This window comes from Lytechinus variegatus, chromosome 4, assembly GCF_018143015.1.
Source record: "Lytechinus variegatus isolate NC3 chromosome 4, Lvar_3.0, whole genome shotgun sequence".
Lineage (NCBI taxonomy): Eukaryota > Metazoa > Echinodermata > Echinoidea > Temnopleuroida > Toxopneustidae > Lytechinus > Lytechinus variegatus.
The window spans coordinates 39,845,419-39,866,783 of NC_054743.1; the positions used below are offsets into that span (position 1 = coordinate 39,845,419).

The window sequence follows — 21,365 nt, forward strand, 5'->3', positions numbered from 1 at the left end:
GTAGTTCCCCTTTAAATACTTTACGGAAATACGAATTAATTAGAATTAATTGAAAAGGGTGGAATATATTAGGTGGAATATTTGATATTCATTTCAACATAGAATATACTATCATTGAAAAGGTTTGGTCTTTAATCAATACATACAGCAGTTGCATAATACTCGGTAAAGTTGTTATATATTACCACTAGCATGACTAGGTGACGTACTGATTGTGGAGAAATTTTTTTAAAAAGAAAATTATCGAACAATACATAGTGAGCCTCAAAAAATGTATAGATATACAATCCTGCACAATAGTTAAAGCCTAATTAAAGTTTGGTAAAGCGTCAGTAGTGTGAATAAAACTCAGATTCATAGTCTACCAATGATTTGTGTTGATTTCTTTTTATTCTTATAAGTTACGTTTTTGATGATTAAATGTATATACATGTCTGTTTAAAACTTGATATCTAATTCGCGAATTTATTTTTCATCTAAATATGTTTTGTGTTGATCACTTGTATATTTCTATTACTGATTTCGTTGCTCTTTTCTATTTATCTTCAGTACATGTTCGAGTTTCATCTGTTATTTTGACATGGTTTTACTGTGTCCACCTTAAACATTATGTTAATGTTAAATGTGTTTTATTTGTTGGACCCCACGGAATAAGGCTGTCCCAGTCAAGCTGAATGTGGGCAATCCACCGTATTTGATTTTAATAGTCATCGAATGGATTTTTTACTCATTAGAATTTAAATATGGTATTTTCCAGCCGTTAGGATTTAAATTCAAATCGAACGCCCCCTCTCAGCAATGAATTTTATGTTTTTTATTTGGAATAGCGGATAGAGCACTTACTTTACATATTTACTAATTTGATATTAGAAAGCTACATTTACTGACAAACATCATGTCTTAAAATTCTCAGCCCATTTCATGATTGCGAAGGTATTTCATATAACTAAATATATGCAGATATTTTCAATTTAATTGGGCACCAAATTGAATTGTAATTTTATGTGAAATCTGTGAATTTATCGAATAGATTGATTGATTGATTTTATTCGTCAAGAATATCACAGGAGATTACAATGAAATTGAAGAATGCCTTGACAGGATATCCCATGAAAGCCGAAAGGCTTATTTCCAATGGGGTCCTATAGTTAGTATAAAACATTAACATATTGTAACAAAAAGTATAAACTACAACAAGTACTGGAATATTGTAAAAAAATAAAAGATAAAATAAGATACATACATACATATCCATCAGTCAAATAATTTGCAAACATCTGAAGCAAACAATGATCTTCCTTATATGTGAAACGAGATTATATTTTAACATACCCTAATGTTTACATTATCTACAATACTAGAAACCAACTGTATAAAATGTGTTATTTTTACTGGTAATGTTGTTCTCGAGCAGCTTCCAGTTTGAGGCGCTTCTTTAATGCACTCTTGAATTGAGGAAAAAAAATTAATAGCTTTCACTTTATCAGGAAGAGCATTCCAAGATTGGATGTCATTAAAATAAAAGGTGTTCCAATATGTCCTTCACGTTGGTAATATGAAATTAAAATTACAGCTATTTCGAGTACCGTACCTATGGATATTTGATACACTGGCGAAATTATTTGCTATATAATGATCTAATTTATCCGAATATAATATTTTATGCACGTGGTGTAATACTAATTGTTGCGACCTGTGATCTACATGAAGCAATCCTGCCTTTTCAAGTTCATTATATCCGACATGATCTTGGTCCTAAAACATTTATGTATCTAACAATTTTATTTTGAATTATTCTTAGCTTTTTCTTATCCGTAACACCCAGACTACCGTACCAAGCCGCATTAGCATAGTCGAATAAACATTATATTAAAGCAAAGCATAAAATACGTCTAGACTTCATGTTCAAACATGTTTGATATATATACAAAAAATTCAAGCGTGAATTTGCCTTTTTGGCGATTGAGTCTACCAAACCCGTCCATGATAAGTTACTTGTTAAATTAATTCCCAAATATTTTACTGAACCTTTTCTGTCAATTACCTGATTATTATATGAAACCTTGAAATCGTGTGTATATCTAAACTTTCGTTTCGAAGAAAATAAAATGCTTTCCGTTTTCCCAACGGGTAAACTAAGCTTGTTGTCAGACATCCATTCGATTCAATTTTATCAATTATCTTGTGATTTGTATCTGAATATAGCAAGACACTATCATCAGCATATAAAATTAATTTAGATTCGTTAATACAAGTTCACATATCATTGATGTAAGACATAAAAAGAATGGGGCCTGAAATGCTTCCTTGGGACTCAGCATTTAATAGGCAGTGAATCAGAAAGAACCATCTGCAGGGTAACTACTTGATGACGGTTAGACAAATAATTATGATCTAAACCATGTCACACATGCAGAGTCTTAACCCATCACTTCCAATTTCTTTAAAAGTATATTATGATTTACAGTATCAAAGGCTTTTTGTAAGCCTAAGAGAACTATTCCAACCATGCGCCCATGTGAAATTTCATTCCTGACAAAATCTGTTAAATGTAAACATTAAACAAGTTTCAGTAGAATATCCGTTACAAAAAGCCAGACTGAAATTTATACATCAGATTGGTTTCTTGAAAGTATTTCTCCACTTGAGCATGAACAGATTTTTTTCCAAAATTTTCGACACTACAAATAAAAAACAATTGTAGTTTACATAAATCACACCCTTTTTGGAGCACATGGATCGACATGATCTAGTAATGATATTGAATAGTGACATTCAGTTTTGGGGGATTTATCAAACCTAAAGATAAGCTTTAACAATATAAGGGTGAACCTTGACCAAAGAAATGGTAATCTGGGATAAAAACTTAATTAAAAACCAAGTTTTGTCAAAATCGGCTATAATATAATAGAGTTATGAAAGTGTGAAAAGTCTTGCAACATTTTCCATAGGGATCCTTGAATTGGCAAATATACTCCGAAATGGCCGATTTTGTGAACTGACTCTAAATTTGTTTTGTACACTTATTTTAATATTTATCACTTTATTTTTACATATTTCTGATTATCTCTTCCTGACCGTGATATATGTTGTGTGAAATGTATTTTCCCATCGCATTTGTTATACTCAGACGGAGACAATACACTATTATGCGATGTGAAAGATAATGGGAAAATCGAAAAATATGTGTAGAAATTACATAACAAATCGGCCATTTTGAATCATGTTTGCCGATTTGAGGACCCCCATACATAGAAAGTAAAGGCTTTTAAAGATTCCATAACTCTCTTATTTTATAACCGATAACCGAAAAATAACATGAGTAAGGGAGACCCGTACTTCATATAAATCGTACTTTTACCGAAATTAAACTTTCGAAAATTAATCAAATGGTTCTTTCTCTTTTCTCGGGCAGGGTGACTTGCACAGACGCCTCCTTAAATGTTACATCCATCTTCTCTTCTTCCACGCTTGTCCTGTTTTGTGAAAAAACACACAGTGTGAGCGAATCATGACAAAGGCAATAACTTATGAATGCAAGGTTGTAACTTATGATGCAATCGTACAAAACTTGAAAGAAGCAACATCAGCATCAACGGCAACAAAAATTAGCAATGGTAATAATGGTGACTCCAACAATGATGATGATAATAATAATAATAATGATAATAATGAATTAAAAAATGAATAAATGAATAAGTGTCTGGTACTGAAAAATCGTAAAATAGCCTGAAAAACTGACATACTAAATCCTTTGGTCATGCACTCATCGGAGTAAAATCGCATGACTAAAACGCTAGAGCAAAATAATATATTATAGAACGATATTTTAATTTGCTCTGGCGTTTTAAGCATTCATGCGATTTTACTCCGATGGGTGCATGTCGAAAAGCTTCAGTATGTCTGTTTTAAAGGTTTTCTTACGATAATGAAAATAAAATATTGATAATAAATAATAATAATATAGGGTATTTACATTGCACACATATCCACCTTGTTAGGTGCTCAAGGCGTTCCTATATTACCCGGCTAAGCTAGGCGTTCATAGCGCACACAGCTTCTTGAGGAATTACTTTCTACCGGTACCCATTTACCTCACCTGGGATGAGTGCAGCACATTGTGGATGAGTTTCTTGCTGAAGGAAATTACGCCATGGGTGGGATTCGAACCCACGACCCTCTATTTCAAAGTCCGGAGACTAATCCACTGCGCCACAACGCTCAACATTATTAATAACATAATTATCATCATAATCATTTAACTCGGTCTACTCCTATACTAATACCATGGACCTACCAGTAGGTCCATGCTAATACTACTACCATACCACCTATACTACATGTAAATAGTAAATAATGATAGTAATGATAATAATAGTAAGTTACATTTATCAAATTAATTATGATGAAGGTAATGATAACAATAATTAACTTTTTGTCTAATAATCGTTCGCTTACATTCCGAAGTTCTCTCCTTCTTCCAGCGTGTCCGGTAGCTTCATCCCGCGTGTTTCAGGGAGGAGGAGAGTTGATAACCCTACGGCTACACCTGCTGCTCCGTAGATCACCATAGGAAGAGGATTCCAATACTTAGAGAGCGTGAGGATGAGCGGGGAGATGATACCAGCAATGCGTGAGAAGGTTGAAAACGCGCCCATCGCAGCACTCCTGAATTACAGTATTCGGATAGTGACAATAAACGTAAAGGCAAACGGAGGCGTTTACGCTACGAACGTGCATTTAAATCGGCTCATATTGGCCAATACTGCAATATAATGTTAATGATTCAAAACCATGTCATCTTTTCATCTTTACTTCGATAAAAAAACGACTAAAATTCGAAAATAAGATTTCTTATATAATACGGCGGTTGGTTGAATGTCTTTTTTCTTTTAAATGAGGATTCTCGTATTTTTCAAAAATCCCTTTTTTATGACAAAATTCAAACAGATTTAAACAGATTTCTTAAACATCGTTAATTGATAATGAGAAGTAGTGGCGTGTAACAACGGGGGGCATGGGGGGGGCACGTGCCCCCCCCATCATCTGGCAAAAAAAACGGGGAAAAAGAGAAAAGAGGGAGAAAGTGAAAGAAACATAATGGGAAGAAAGAAATTATTGTCAATTATGTTATATTATATTATAACTATGTTATGTTATATTACATAAAAATAAAAAATATATATATAACTTTATGAACATAATTTGCTCAGGGCCTATGTCTTCATTGTTCCTGATACTCGCATTGTCTGTTTAACGAGATATATAATCCTGTTGTACTAAAACCTCCCGTTTTCAAGTCAATATACACCAAATATATCTCCTCGCACTTCGAATTATTATTGTTTTATGTAGTGACATATTTCAAGGTCTTAATATAAAACATATCCCGTCCGTGCTTACATTCGCATTAGTGGATTAGTGAGGTAATATGTCTGCTCTTCATGATTTCCTAAAATCAGTCCTTAAAATGTCAATTTTTTAAATCTGAATATCAAAGATTTCAGCTTGAGGTCGCATCATTTGGTTAGTGAATTCCTACAAACAAGCCTTAGAATGCACCTCTTCAGGTGTGAATTTCCAAATTTTTCAGCTCGCGCTCGCAATATTTGACTAGTGAGATGCGTATGATAATCATGAATACAATGACTACAAAAAGTATGTCTTTAGGTGTAATTCCAACAAAATCAGCATGCGCTTGGCACTCGCATTAGATAACTATGGTGAGATATGTGTACTCTTAATGGATTCTTTTAAATATAGTCCTTAAAATATCCATGTTTGGGGTCAATATATACAAAAATTTCAGCTCGCACTTCGCGCTCGCTTCATTTGGTTAATGAAATACGTAGGGTCGTCGTGAATTCCTACAAAAAAGCCTTAAAATGTCCCTCTTCAGGTCTGAATTTACTAAATTTTTAACTCGCGCTTCGCGCTCGCAATATTTTATTAGTGAGATGCGCATTTTAATCATGATTACAATGAAAATTGCTTTATGTGTTTGGATGCATATACTTCTAACAAAATCAGCAAGCGCTTGGCACTCGCATTAGAATACTATGGTGGGATATGTATACTCTTAATAGATTCCTAAAATATAGTCCTTAAAATGTCTGATTGGGGTCAATATATACAAAAATTTCAGCTCGCGCTTCGCGCTCGCATTGTTTGTTTAAAGAAACATGTACATATCATGATTACAAAAATTTGCTTATAATTTCCCTTTTTAGATCTGAATATAAACAAATTTCAGCTCGCGCTTCGCGCTCGCATTATGTGATCAGTGACATACATATCCGTTTAATGACACTGTCCTTAAAATATCTCTATTAGGTCAGCATAATTAGCAACTGAGCGCGCTTCGCGCGCTCACTTGGTGACTCAAAATTTTTGCTGGTGCCCCCCCAATGCCATGACCCACGGTACGCCACTGATGAGAAGTTTCTTGTCAAAATAAAGTTTGAGTAGATTGTACGCTCTTTTTAAAGTTTACGCCTCGGAAAACAGCAATATGGCTGCATTATCACGATAATTGACTAATAAGTTTATGAATTGGGGTCAGTCCAACCACTGTCAACTACACGGCCAATGTAATTAAAATAAGCGCAAGATTCAAAAGCTTGAAAATAAAATGAACGGAATATGGTGGTCCGTAAAGCATCTTTTGAATTTAGGCCCGTTATCATCATCTATCCAGTTAGTATCTGTGCATATAATAGCAGCAAAGTTGTCAATGATGCTTATCACTTTCTGATATTGCTGTTCAGTTACACCAGTGTATTGTCTTGGAAATTGATTCTTCATTGATCCATGGCTATGAAAGAAAAGAAAACGATGTCCTTTGACAATTTGTTTAGCCCTATAAAGAGAACAGTGTTAACAATCCATGGCGTTTTCGTGTTTCGTGAAACTTTGCTTAATAACTTCAAAGGACATTAAAAATATCAAAGAGAAAGAAATAGGAATTAGATAGCAGGAGAGGGATTGAGAGAGGGAGAAAGACGAAAAGAGAGAAAGGGGAGGGAGAGAGAGGGAGAGGGGGGGGGGGGGAGAGCTCGTACCTTATTGATGTCGGGTATAGTTCAACCGAATACAGATAGATGACTGCATATGCGGCAGATATTCCAAATTTGCCTACCATAGCAACAGCCGTCAGTGCTGTCCCAGGAGCTACACACATAATGGGCAAATTGAATTAGGTATGACATCTATCAATTCATTAAATTAATTGTTTGTTTTTATGCATATTGTGCATAAGCAAAATCGACATTGTCTTCAGCCTATTGCTCAGTCACACCAACGAATTGATGTAACAGCTTTTGCTGATCTGGACTCCGTGACACAAAGATTAGCGATCGCGAACTGACCAATCAAAATCAGTATTACAAGGGCATTTGGCGCAAAATGCCGACCAGGAACCAATCAGAAGTGTTCTTACCTATTTCCTATTCGTTCATAATAAAGCTTTGTGCTACGGGGTCCTGGTGTCATTTCCACCAGTGTAACTGTGGCTTTGCTATCATCAACAGTATAAGTTCAGAACACGAAACAATAATAACACTTTCATTAAGGAGGCAACTGAGTAGCAACAGACATTTTGAGGTGATATGAGCTCAGTCATTAAGAGGATTGTCTTCATTTGGCGACCCGGTATCGAAACCGAATTTATGTTCGAATGTACGGTAGGCATAAATGTATTATTAATATTGTTACCTCTAACAAAGGCAGGTTGGCCTGTTAGATAGTCGTTATATATATATATACATGTAAATATATATATATTATATTATATATATATAACACTATCGGAAGAGTGACGTACAGTAAAATACGGTGACTGCAACCAAACCCATGAGGCCAGTCAACACCAACGTAGATGGAGCCAACCCTTATTATACATTGGCTTTTCATATACTGCGTACACTCTCAAAAGAAATCAGTCAAAATGACTAGTTAATCGAGTAAGCTGGGTGGAACTTTATTCTTGTCATATTTGACTATTTTCTAGTCGTATTTTACTAGAACATAGTTTTTTTTGTCTAGAATATCCGCCAGAAATGGGACAAGACACATCAGTTGCACCCAGCATACTAATGATCTAGTCAATGCGAATGTTCATCCTTAATCTGAAGTAATCAGAGTGTCATGATTGTTGTCAACAGTTTCGTTAGACGGTCGTTAGTGACGTGCCATTTTAAAGAGAAAGTTTAAAAAGCAAAAAAAAAGAAAACAACAACAACAACAACAACAACAAAACAGTGACTTACGGAAAATGGCGGTAGAGAGTAAGGATGCACCACTGAGGAGGAGGAGACCACAAAGACTCTTGGGTCTACCGATCAGCTCGATCAATACTGATGAAAAGAAATAGGCTGGTATCTCGACCGCTCCTGAGACAGCAAAGGCCAGGTAATCGTTGACACCAAGATTGGAAGTATTCAAAGACAGTCCATGATACACGACTGCGTTTACCATCCTGAAACAAATGGCAGAAAAGGAGACTTAATCATAGATAATCATAATTTGAAAATCTTTATTTATTGTTTTGTAAATTTCTTAAACCATAAGTAAATCTCAACAAATTTCGTTTGCTACATTGCGTGTTTATTGTGAAGCTTCCCTTCCGGAATACACTATCAATGGTTTTGGTAAATGTTAGTCAGAGAAACGAAAAAAGTTCTAACTCCCTATATTATATAAAGCCCTACCCAGTGTCCCTAACTCGGATATCGAATACTCTGGAGAGATAATAAATCCCGCAGTTTTTCCTTTTTTTTGTTTTGTCGTGGAAAATGAAAATAGTAAGAACTTTCGAAATTTATTGATACGTTGATTAGCCGTATTTTAGTTACCGAATAACACTAAAGCAATGCAAACATAAATAAGTTGTGATGAAATATACCAACCAGGTAAATGTGAGATTAATAGTTCGCATTCGCATCTTGGGGGTTCGGAATAGGTCCAAGGCCGATGGCTGATGTCCCGGATCTTCGGATTTCTAGTTACAATTAAAAAAACCCCTTTTTAATGCCAAGATCAGTTTCCACGAAAGGACTGCCAACATGATTTTATTTACTTTTAATATTACCGTGTACAGTGATTAAACGTAAAGTAGCTTTATATCACACAGTGATCATGGTAATGGATATCATGTTTAACTCCAAACAAACATTTTAAGATAAAGAGGATAAACTAGGAAGAAGCTGTAAAAAGCCCCCCCCCCAAAAAAAAAAAGTTCCTTGCACCATGAACAGATGAAGACGCAATCTCTGCAGGTGGTTTGTAAATAAGATTATAGATTTCTTTACCGAAGGCTTGGTGTTTTAGACAATATCAAAGTCCGATAGGTAGTGGACGAATCGATCACCATCAATCTGAAACCACTGATGCCAGTCTTTAATATTTTGCACAAACTAACCTGTAATTATTGTCTCATTAAATGATGGTTCGATCCTCGATAAAAGCCGTTACCTGTCCTTGAGTAAAGACTTTCGCATGGTTATAGTTCTCAAGGTAAAATGCTACGACTAGTGTATGTTTAATCTTATTAATGCCGTTATTCTTCTTTTTATTATCCTTTTCCTCCTAATTGTTCTTCCTCTTCTTGTTGCTGTTGGTATTATTATTACCATTAATATTATCATTAACATCATAAGAATACCAAGCATCATTATCGTTGTAATTTCGTGATGGTTTCTTATATCACGATTCTGATTATAAATACGGTTTCTCTTACCATTCCATCTTTGATTTGATCAGTAAAGAGTGGTTCAGGAAGTGTCTTCTTGTTAGATTTAGCCAAGACCTTGAGTGTCTTTTCTGCTTGGTCATATCTTCCGTTCGATATCTGCCACCTCACCGACTCGGGTAAAAATCTAAATCAAACGAGAAAGAATGGCAATTCAGAGAGGTGGATCACTTTATTGGTATTAATTTTCCTTGGAGATAGAGCATTATATAAAGATATTTCGAAAGGTGTTTAACATTGTTTGTATTATTCAGTTTTTCCAGGATAATGAAAGCTCTCATTCTGTAAACAATTTACTCAAACCTGAGGTTGTTACTTGTTAAAGAGAAACTTGATAGAATTCATATTAGAAAGCGAACAGTTTCTTCTAGAAATAACAAGAATCTAGCCCCTTAAAACAAATGCAATCAATTTTTGACAGGAATCTTCTCCTATTTTGAGGTAAATATCAATGATTGCTCCTCCGAAAAGTAAGGACTATGCCTTAGTTAAATGTGCTGTCATTGTGAAAAAAATATGATTTTTAACATATATAGCTTACAAAAAAATCAGAAGTCTTTTATTTTAGAGCGTAATGGCAAATTGTAAGATGTATCATAATGATTGCATAATGCCTGGTTAAAAATGAAAGATGAAAAGTCACCATTCCACGACGCAGCGGAAGGGGGTGGGGGGGGGGCATTTAAGAGTTACGCTGTTGTTATAGCGGTGAGACTTTCGTTTCGATTCACTATCAACACCAAAAAATATTTCGGATGCTCCAAAAGCCCTCTTTACATTCCTACTACTTCGTGATGATCATCCTCTCCATACTTGTATATATACATAAAAAGATTCTGTGCACTTCTTACATCATTATTGCCATGAGGAAAAGGGTAGGAGCGGTGGCGACCATCTCAAGGGTCCTCCAGTGGCGTAAAAAATAGGCAACCAGTGCAAGTGAGACATACCCGGTAGCAAAAGGGACAGCAAAGAGTATCCCGGTGATGTTACGTCTAGACGTACCTGCAAATTCATTTGCTGTCATTGGAATGAGAGAGTTATGAACCAAATAGACGGTTAGAACACGGAGCTATTAATTAATAGCTCCATGGGTAGAAGATGAGAGTATGATATATAGGAAGCATGGAATTATAATTCTGTAAGAAATAATCCTCCTAATTTAGGGGTAGAATAAGCCAGTTCACGGTTAGCTCATGATCAACTATTCTCAAATGACCTTTGTAATTTTTCATTAGGATAAGCACTATCATTTTCAAATGTAGATGTTGCGTAAGCTTTACCAGTAGAGTATTCAAATTCTAAGAACAAAAGGCATTGTATAGACCAGGTGACTAGAATAGTATTGCGGACAAAAGTAGGATGCTAAACGATTATTATGGAAGTATTACGTATGCATAGAGAATACAATGCGCACGTGGTGCGGAAACAACGGTCGCATTGCGAATGTGATACATTTGAATCGAGACCATATAAAAGAAGAACACTCCACTCTTCAGCGTTATTATCTTTATCAACATTGTAGAAAGTAGCAACATGTCAACAAGAGCCAAATCAAGAGGAAAGAAGAAACAAAAGACAAGCAAAGTTGGAGAGAGGGCTCCGTCACCAGTACCACCTCCTCCACAATCCCCAAGGTCACCGAGTCCACCTCCAGAAGACGTCCCTGGCGCCGATGAGGTCCCTGGTGTAAGTCAGCCTAGATATGACAAAGCTGAAAAGAAGAAAGAGAAGAGGCCACGAAAGAGCTTCACCCTCAAACCCCACCAAGAAGATAATGCCTTCGAATGGTTAGCAGAAAATGAGCTTTTGACGAGAAGGGGAAGTAGGATGTTTAAAGACACAAACAGAAAGAAAGCTTTGTGGGAAGAAAAAGCCACTGAGCTTGAGATCTCTTGCCATCTCTTGAAGCTGTGTTTGGTGCTTAAACCTCCACTGTGTCAACAAGGTTTTGGCCCCTTCGCCATTCTCCAGGAACCATTTGTCCATTCTCCAGCTGCCGGTCCACAAGCCTGTTCTGTAGGACTGGGTAGCGGGTGCGCAATTCGGTAGTGGAACAGTATCAGCCTGACTGTGTCGGCATGGTGCTGCATGGTGGTGAGGACTTGGAATCTATTCGCCATGATACCAAATGTGTTCTCGACGACTCTCCTGGCCCTCGACAGCCTGTAGTTATAGATACGCTCTTCCCTGGTCAGGGCCTTTGCACTGTATGGCTTCATTAGGTATGTTCTCAGAGAGAAAGCTTCGTCGCCCACAATGAAGTATGGAACATCTTGGGTGTCATTGAGTAAGGGATTTGGATTTGGCCAACCCATAATGTCGCCGTTCTCGAGACCTTGCTTCAGCTCACTTTGGTTGTATATTTGAGCATCTGATGCGGAACCGTTTCCTGATACGGCAGCCCAAAGAACCTTGTAGTCAGAACTGACCAGGTAACTAAAATGATACTGAAAAAGCCCTTGTAGTTGTAATATTCCGAGCCTGAGTTTGGGGGAGCTTTGCATGCCACATGCTTGCCATCAATCGCACCGATTGTGTGAGGAAAGTTCCACCTCTGTAACCAGTCATTGGCAATTTCACGCCATTCTTCATCGTTGGTAGGGCAAGTCATCTGTTCATCAAGGTACTCTTCTGATATGGCTGTACATACTTCTCTGACAACTTTGCTGATTGTGTTGTGAGGGACCCTCCAACCGTACTGCATGTCCCTATATTTTGAACCAGAGGCAAGATGGCGTAGGGTTATGGCCACTTTGAGTCCAGGCTCTAAGTTCGCTCTGAAGTTGGTCTGTGTCTTGAGCAGTCGAGGAGTGAGCCGGTTCACCAGTTCGTCAAACATGTATGGGGGCATTCTCATAAAGTTCTGGAAGGCACGTGGATCTTCGTTTCGCAGCTCCACCATCAATCTATCGTACATGCCCAGATCTAGTCTTCTGCCAATCCAAGGTCTCACCCAGACAGCTCTTTGATTTCTCCTTCGCTTTCTTTTCCGTATTTGGATCAAACGTTGAACTTGGAAGAGAAGATTGTTATGTTGTTGGATGGCTGCAACTATCAAATGTCCGTGATGATCCATGGCAAAATCCTATATTCTACACAACTGTTCTTAAAATGACGGTCAAATTTCATTTTCTGTTACATTTATATAGTAATCTGGGTTTACGATGAATGTTTGCTGTATACTCGCAAATTGTTCGCGAAACAGTCGTAATACAAACGCACTATTCGTGACCAGTCTGTAAGCATTCTTTATTAATTATTATAGCTTGGTGTAAAGTCGTATTAGGCACGCTATGCATTCGTTTCGCATTCTATCCCAGTCCGCTACTTATCCGCAATCCCATGTCCGTTGCGGATATCACAGGATAACTGCGAAATTTCAGCGCATACATTGAGTATGCATTGCGTATGCATTGCGCATATAAACCGGATGATTTCCGCTCACAGGAGTTTTGGGCAGCCCAAAACTCCTGGGAACGGAAAAATGTGCCGAAGCGGATGATTACGGACATGTGCGGAAAATAACCGTCTTAAAACAGCATACTTTACGAATATTGCGGATGTTTAGCGTCTGTAATCAAATTTTATCCGCAATTTATGCGCAATCCATCCTAAATGTCACTGGGACCGGGCCTTTAGGGGCAGCGGAAAGGGGTAGGGGGCTGAGGGGGTTAAACTTTTAGGTTGACGTGGGAGGAAATGTAAAAGTACCATGTTATCGTGATCTCTTGAATAGCCAGTCCACCTACTTTCTGCTCAGCTTCCCTCTCCCAAAACCGTTCTGCAACCCCGTATGTGGTGCCGATTGATGACATCCAATGCTGTGAGTGGAATTTATCTCCGACAGATAACGGTAAATGGGCCTATCTTATTTTATGGTCATGGCCAACAGAGAAAACTGGAATACTTCCCAGGGACTGCAGGATGTGCACTCATTGTGTGCTGGAATAACTGATTGAATCCGATGACCGGGGTAATAATATATCTGTACAGCGCTTAGACACGCCGTTCCGATATATTAAGCGCTATATATGGACGAATTGTAAAAAAACGGATGCCTTACCTAAGACGAATGCAATGATATATATTGGGATTGCTACGCATCCTTGGATGAATCGAATGGTAGAAAACACCCACCATGACGGAGAGAAAGCAAGGGCAAACCCGGTGATGAGCCGTATTATCAAACAGATCATCAAAGACCACCATCGTCCAATTCTAGAATTTGAGGTAAATAAACAAATGAACAGCTCACTTGTAAAAGGGTTAGGTCCACTTTACATCAAATTTGATTTATTTTTTTTAATGCAAAGATTAGCTCTATAAGATGATACCAAAGAAAAGTTGAAATGTCCATTAAAAGTGAACTAAAATGACAATTTTTTTTAATATATAGAAAAACATTTAAGACAGGTAGATTCTTATATACCCAATTTTATGTTTACATGATAAGGTAGTACGTGACAATTTAGTTTCTCATAAGAATATTGCAATAAGTGAGAATAAAAAACATGGTTTTTCTCACAATGGTACAAAGTGGACCTTAACCCCTTTTGCAACCAAGCCCTTCAAATATGAAAGGTTGATTTTAAGGGATTTGGTGGATCCCATCATATTCCAATGTATTTTGAATCTACTATAAAACACCACAATTTACACCAGTTGTTAGAGCATGCTAAAATCGTGTTTAATGCGTTTGCAGTCGCAAATTTTTGTGATCTTCGCCATGCTGTAAATTTCTTCCCTTCACAGTTTTCAGCTGAGCCCTACATGTAATTGTAAAGAAATACTAATCATACCACAGCCATTGGAAGAAAATGTTGAAATCTGAAAGCCGGTGAGCCGCCAAAAGAACTAAGTTTTTAAAAGAACAGGGGTTCTCAAACTAGTTTTGTCACGACCTGGGGAGCGTTTCATGAAAAGACTTGTCGGACGTTTTATCGACATGTCCTGTTTTATCCGACAGTTACTATAGTAACAATGCTTCTCAACCAGTCAGAATCCAGGAAAGTTGTCAGATCTGACAACTTGTCGGAGGAAAATATTGATGAAACACCCCCAGGTCCTTTTTTCTATTCTTCTTCCTCCTTTCTTCCCCCTTTTCCTCCCTCTTTTTCCTCACTATTTGGAAAATCATGGGGGGGGGGGGGAGTAGAGATCAGGGTGCAGTCGCTCCTATCCCAATGCGACGAAGAAAAAAAATCCTCTTTGGCAAGTATTAATACAACGGAAAAGATACCCACACATCAGCAAGTGAGCCAAACACGAGTGATCCAAGCAGATATCCTCCAAAATAAAGTGACTGGGATACCTGAGTAAGATCTTCTTTGCCGCACACCAGGTCAAACTGCAGAGGTATCAATAAATTGTAGGTCTATTGTTAATGTTTCATCTAAGCGTGACGAAACGTCAAAGATTTTATTGCAACCTGTTCTAATTGTAATCAAATCACGGTTATATTGGTATAATTTTGATAAGAATTTACCTAGGTTCGAAATGATATTAGAGATACATTAATATTATTTGGATAAGAACTATATGTATATGGTTTCCTTAAAAATGGATAATGACTTTTACTTCAATCATTAATTTTTTTTGGGGAAATCATGTTTTTTCTATCTTCTTTGATTTCATTAGTTTTATATTCTTAATATTAACGAATTAGCATTTTCATTTGTAAAATTGTTTTGCTTAATGATGTTTTATATGATTACTTTAATCTTAAATCAATATTCCTGTTGCTTATTCTGAAATCTACACATAACAAACATCGGTCTGAACTCCTTTTTATTTCGGGGGGGGGGGGGGGGAGGTATCCTATAGAATTTAAACTTTAGTCATATTTTGGTGACACATCATTAGAACCTCTTTTCAAAATGTGTAATATCTTCACATAAACATGAACAAATCCCGATCGTGCCGTTTGAACAGAAAGCAAACCTAGTGTTTCGTGGAAAAACGTAATATATCAGTGTCCCTCGAATTATTATCTCTCATTTGAATGATTTCAGGGATTAACTGGATAACTGGATCCGTATTGATGTTGATGAAATTGCAGGATACAAGATTTTAATGCTTGCCTAATCATGCTGTTTTAACACGAAGTAAATGCCACGTTACTAGGAAACAGTTAACAGAACATTACCCCAAGTCATTACCTCTGTTTGAATTGATTTTAGAGATTAAATACAAAATAATCGGATTAAATTCATTATCATCTGATAATGAAGTATCGGTAAAATTTGCAGGATGCGGCAGGTGAACTCCCCCTTTATAGACCATTGAATTATAATGTTATAGTAGCCATCATCATAAAATTTATAAGGCACTTCATATACTGAGTTACTTTTAAGATCAATATCTCCTAAATATATATACTGCCTCAATAAACCCGCCAAATGAATACCAAATTGGTTATGAAGATTCAATGACACCATAAATATACTGTGGCTATCACAGAGAACGGTTCAAAGAGTTAACGAGTCAATACGTTACTTTATATCCCTATTGTTGAATGAAGAATTTTATGAATTCTCCGTCCAATGGTAAGTTATAATAATGATAATAGATCTGATAACATGGATAAAACTCTCTCGTTCAAGAGCAATTCAGAAATTAAGTTTATGGCTATCGTATGAGTTTTTCGAAGATTACAGCAAGTGTCTAATATTTGTTTACAACAACGTGAACACCATTAACATGGACAATACTATATACAGAAGGGAAGTTAATGATAATTATAAAAAACATATCTTCGTCATCATTAGACAGAATGTCCTCACAAATCTTGAATGTGTTTAACATGTATAAGCAGATTGAAATAATTGGGATGAATGGAGAGAGATAGAAAAAAAAGAAAGAGACAATTATCGATAGCCAATTTATTGAAAGAAAAAATAATGCCGATAACAATGCGAGCGCTTTGAAATGGGTAATATATTCTACATGTTTTTAATAATACATTGGTCGTTTTTAACTTTCGTCAATGGCGGTCAAAAACGACCCCCCTGTGGAAAATCTATAGGTACGCTACTGGTTACAAGCATTGTTGATACCAGCGGACATGGCGTATGGAAGTCTTTCAAATAAAAGGAGGTAAAGTGTCGGAGCAGACACACATGTTTTTCGTTTTATGTGATAAAAGAATAATGCCAATAAAAACACGAGCACGTATACTTTATTCAAATTTATCCAAACACTCACATCCTCACCCTCATATCCCAACATGATAAGATAATGATTTTTGAATACGTAAGAACTCAACTCACGTCTGTAACAATAGAAGATTTGTATTGGCTTGTATCATACGACCATCCCTGATCACATGGGATAATCTGCGGTGGCGATTCGCTGCTGTAATTGGACGGATCCATCCCAGGCCAGAAACCAACTCCTGACACATTATATTTCTCACATTGTGCGTAGACGAGCTCTCCATCTGATGTGTAGTTAAATGGGATGCTGGCATTCTTCTTGGCAATCTGGCATTCTTCTACGGACAAACCTGAGCCCTCACAAACTGTTGAAGACCAATCGTCTGTCTGTCGAATATGAATGTTAAAAAGAAATTAGGAGATGGAGAGGGAAGCAAGGATAAGTCTGAAGTTTAATGGAAAAATTGAATCTGCTAAACAAACTATTCGATGCACACAAAAGAGTAGAATAGGACCAGAACGACTACTGATTTATACACACACACACACCCCTCACACACACATTCATGTATTAAATACATATATTGTATATATAACAAAATGCAAGGTAAATAAAACAACAGTAAAATTTTTTTTAATCAAATTTTCATCAGGAAATGATGAATTTATCAAGTCAACAAGAATCTGCTGTGTTCTACATGCTTCCTAAAATACACAAGATGGTGAATCCTGGGCGTCCGATTGTGTACGATAAACTATCCCACCGAGCTCATCAGTGAATATCTAGACAGCATCTTCTATTGTAAAGGGTCTTCCGACCTACTTACGAGCTTCATCCGAGATGATCCGGGTTCCTGAGACAATCACTCTCCCAAAACATGAAGAGAAGTGTTTTTTTTTTTCACTTAAGATGTCCAGTCTCTCTCCACCATCATCCCCGGATCTATTCGTTTCTTTCTACGGAGTCATCTATCAGCTAACAGACGCAGTGTGTGGAGGAAAACAAATTCTCAAAGGTCCAGCATCTGGACTACTAACAGACCTGACGAGGACACTATAGTGCGCTTGACTGACCTCGTTCTCACACGATCAGCATTCAGCTTCAATGGTAAATACTTCAAACAGAAGGGCGTGAAGATGGGTACTGAGATGGGACCTTCTTATATTAGCCTGTTCATGGGATACACCGAAAGCAGGTTTTTGTCACGAACTACTGTTCCAAGTGCAAGGCGATTTACATCGGAGAGACGAAGAGGAGGCTTGCCGACAGAGTGACGGAACATCTTCGCTCCATCAGGATTAGCCCATTGTCTGCCGCTTTGTTGGAAATGCTCGTGTTTCATTTATCCGTCCATGCAATAGGTATAAATCAAACATGTTTTCAAACAACTTTTTTTTTAATCGATGATGCGTCAATCATACTTTATGTACGACGTCTCGTATGAAAGATGAAAAAATGAATATTAAAGTTATTAACTGTGTTTTCCGAATACATAGCAGTACAATCCAGGAAACTCACTAAAATTTGTAATTTAATCGTGCAAATTAAAATTTGCTGGCACCACTTTCCATTGTTCTAACTCAGTCATGCATGTATTATGACCGTTGAGATGAGCTTTAAATGAAAGAAGAAAAGCATATCTTTCCGTTTATACACATTTTACGAAGCAAATGTGTGATCATGATAGCAAAGAATTACAATGAATTTCGGGGACGCACTATATACAGTGCGTCCCAGAAAAAACGAAACCGAAATTTAGCGATCCTTTATCATTACTTAATCATAAACAAAATAGACGAATGACCTACCAATCTAAAGCTTAGAATCTCCTCTTTCATCTGATATTACTTAGATTATTTCTCATTCACGCATGAGTGAGCAAATACAATTTGAAGAAACGATATAAAAAACTCATTTTCGGGGGGTATCTGGGTTTCAAAAAGAAAACCACATTTTTGAAAAGTTCAATAACTCCTCTTTTATTTGATACCTAAATTACAGAAAATGGTCAAGAAATAACAAATTTCTGGTCATTTGAAATAAGGCTTGAATTTCAATAATTTCATAAAATGAAGAGGTTCTCCAGGCTGGCTTTCAAACTCACTCGACACTGTTTTGTTGACGATCAGCCATGCATTACATCTGTTGTTCACCATGCGAAAGCTTCTGTGGGAAACCGGTGAAAACAGTTTATCTCATGAAATTATGGGGCGCGAGCAGGCCTCGAGAAATACAAGCCCTATTTCAAATCACCGGAACTTTTTTATTTCTTGACCATTTTCTGTAATTTAGGTATCAAATTAAAGAGCAGATATTGAACTGTTCAGAAATGAGGTTTTCTTTTTGAAACCCAGATACCCCCCGCCAAATGAGTTTTTTGGTGTCTTTTCTTCAGATTGTTTTTGCTCACTCATGCGTGAATAAGAAATAACCTTAGTAATATCAGATGAAAGAAGAGATTCTAAGCTTTAAAATGGTAGGTCATTTGTCTATTCTATTTATGATTAAGTTATGATAAATGATCGCTAAATCTCGGTTTCGTTTATTCTGGGACGCACTGTATATATATATATATATATATATATAATGTGTAAAGCTTAACATGTCCAACAGCTTTTTGGCAACTCTTTTTTTATTTAAATATTGTAAAGAAATGGATGAAGAGAACAATGATAGGCGTAGCTTAAATCAAGGTTCCCCAGAGCTATCTACTCTTTGGAAAAGTTGGTGATGCCGAAAAATGTCTCTGCCGGGAATCGAACCCGGGCCCCCACCTTTGAACGCCGGTGCCTTAACCACTAGACCACAGAGACGGGTTAGTGGCTAGGGTGAGCCCGATCCGATTCACCGTCAGATAGACAGATTTTCGACACTATACCAATTGTATTTCCTTTTCACACCGGCGTTCAAAGCTGGGGGCCGGGTTCGATTCCCGGACATTTTTCCGGCATCACCAATTTTTCTAAAGGGTAGATAGCTCTGGGGATCCTTGATTAAGCTACGCCTACCATTGTTCTCTTCATCCATTTCTTTACAATATATATATATATATATATACACTCTAAAAAACGAGAGCTAATTTAGCTCTTAAAGAGCGTGTATAGTGACTGCAATTCGGAGTGTTGAATTGTCTAGTTCAAATTTGAAAGAGAAAAATCAGCACTCCGAAGTGCGGTCACTATACACGCTCTTTAAGAGCTAAATTAGCTCTTCGTTTTTTAGAGTGTATATGTGTGTGTGTGTTAGTGTGTGTGAGGGTGAGTGTGTGTGTATGTATGAACAAACTAATGGATGAAAAATCAAAGAACCAACAAACTTTAAATCTAATTTTCAATAACGAAATTAGTTGGTTGAATAAAAGATAAACTTATAAAGTTGAAAAATCTATACTTTTTTAACATTGCACAAGAAGTTTACAAATGCCTCCATCTGGCACATTGCGGACAAATAGATTTGATTTAAAATTTTCTGGATGTTATCCGTAGAATTAAAGCACAAATTGAAAAGGAATCATTTTGAAATTCCTGTGAATACCAAATGCTTGAAATCCGTCGAGATTCAAGTCGATAGTTGTATCTTCTTCTCGAAGGAGAAGAAGAAGAAAAACCCTTTCGTAAATTTAGCTTGGGACATTTCAGTTTTATTCCTATAGATCCCAAAGACTTACCTCGCACCAGTGATCAACGGTTGCTGCCAGGAAGACAGGTATCATCGACACATAGGACGAGAAGAAGACTATGGAACAAGTGATGGCAAACACCCTCCTCTGGTAAGGACCAAACTCACCAAGATCCTTGAGAAGATCATCAAGTTTAAATATACCCATGATAGCTGAAAGAACTGTAGGTGAAGCTTAAGGAAGACACTCGACTGCACCCGTCAACAATTAATTTATGATATTACCCCCTCGATGATAATGATGACAGTTCACAGATTTCTCGAGAGTGAGCCATAAACAAACTAATGACGGGGGTGGTTCAAATTTAAGAAGGAAACTATAAAGCAGCCGTTGATCGCTTTAAGTGTTAAGTCGATATCCACCCTTCCTCCTTATATTACCTTTAGGTATATCAGGGATATGTCTCATGAAGCGTCTTGTCAGAGATTTTCACCGAATGTTTGTTCTTAGCCCATCAAATACAAGGGATTCAGTAGCTCGTTATATTTTGCAGTGAAAATCATATAAAATACACTCCTTGAAATTCTCACTGGTTCATATCCGAATCATTTCCTTTGCTTTCAAGTTCATGTTCAAGGGTCAAACATAATACCTGACAAGGTTCATATTGACAGATGTTCGGAAATGCATTGTCATAATTGTGACAGTTCGGCCACCCTTTTGGATATTTAAGCATTTTTAAGGGGGCCTGGAACCTAACTATTATACAACCGTAAACCTTGTTCTGTAATATTTACACGATTAATATCGGCCACACCATTTTAGTTGACGACAAACGTC

General features: G+C 36.9%; 1 protein-coding gene across 1 annotated transcript; it reads right to left on the reverse strand.

The window, feature by feature from the left end:
* Positions 1–3,231: 3,231 nt before the first annotated feature.
* On the reverse strand, positions 3,232–20,764 carry LOC121414034 (organic cation transporter protein-like). Its single transcript, XM_041607073.1, has 11 exons — positions 20,574–20,764; positions 17,020–17,292; positions 14,995–15,098; positions 13,815–13,969; positions 10,600–10,768; positions 9,737–9,875; positions 8,907–8,998; positions 8,268–8,476; positions 7,062–7,170; positions 4,459–4,668; positions 3,232–3,476 (listed from the first exon to the last, which is right to left on the reverse strand). The coding sequence occupies exons 1-11, from the start codon at positions 20,730–20,732 to the stop codon at positions 3,386–3,388; spliced, it is 1,710 nt and encodes a 569-aa protein (XP_041463007.1). The 5' UTR covers positions 20,733–20,764; the 3' UTR covers positions 3,232–3,385.
* Positions 20,765–21,365: the final 601 nt, after the last annotated feature.

What these genes read in the sequence shown, in the direction of transcription:
- LOC121414034 (XM_041607073.1), bottom strand. Translation starts at nt 20,732, where the DNA reads ATGGGTATATTTAAACTTGATGATCTTCTCAAGGATCTTGGTGAGTTT. An exon ending in TATCATTGCATTCGTCTTAG is followed by an intron (nt 10,769 to 13,814) that starts GTAAGGCATCCG and finishes TTCCAATGACAG; the next exon opens with CAAATGAATTTGCAGGTACG. An exon ending in ATCAAATCAAAGATGGAATG is followed by an intron (nt 8,999 to 9,736) that starts GTAAGAGAAACC and finishes AATTGTAACTAG; the next exon opens with AAATCCGAAGATCCGGGACA.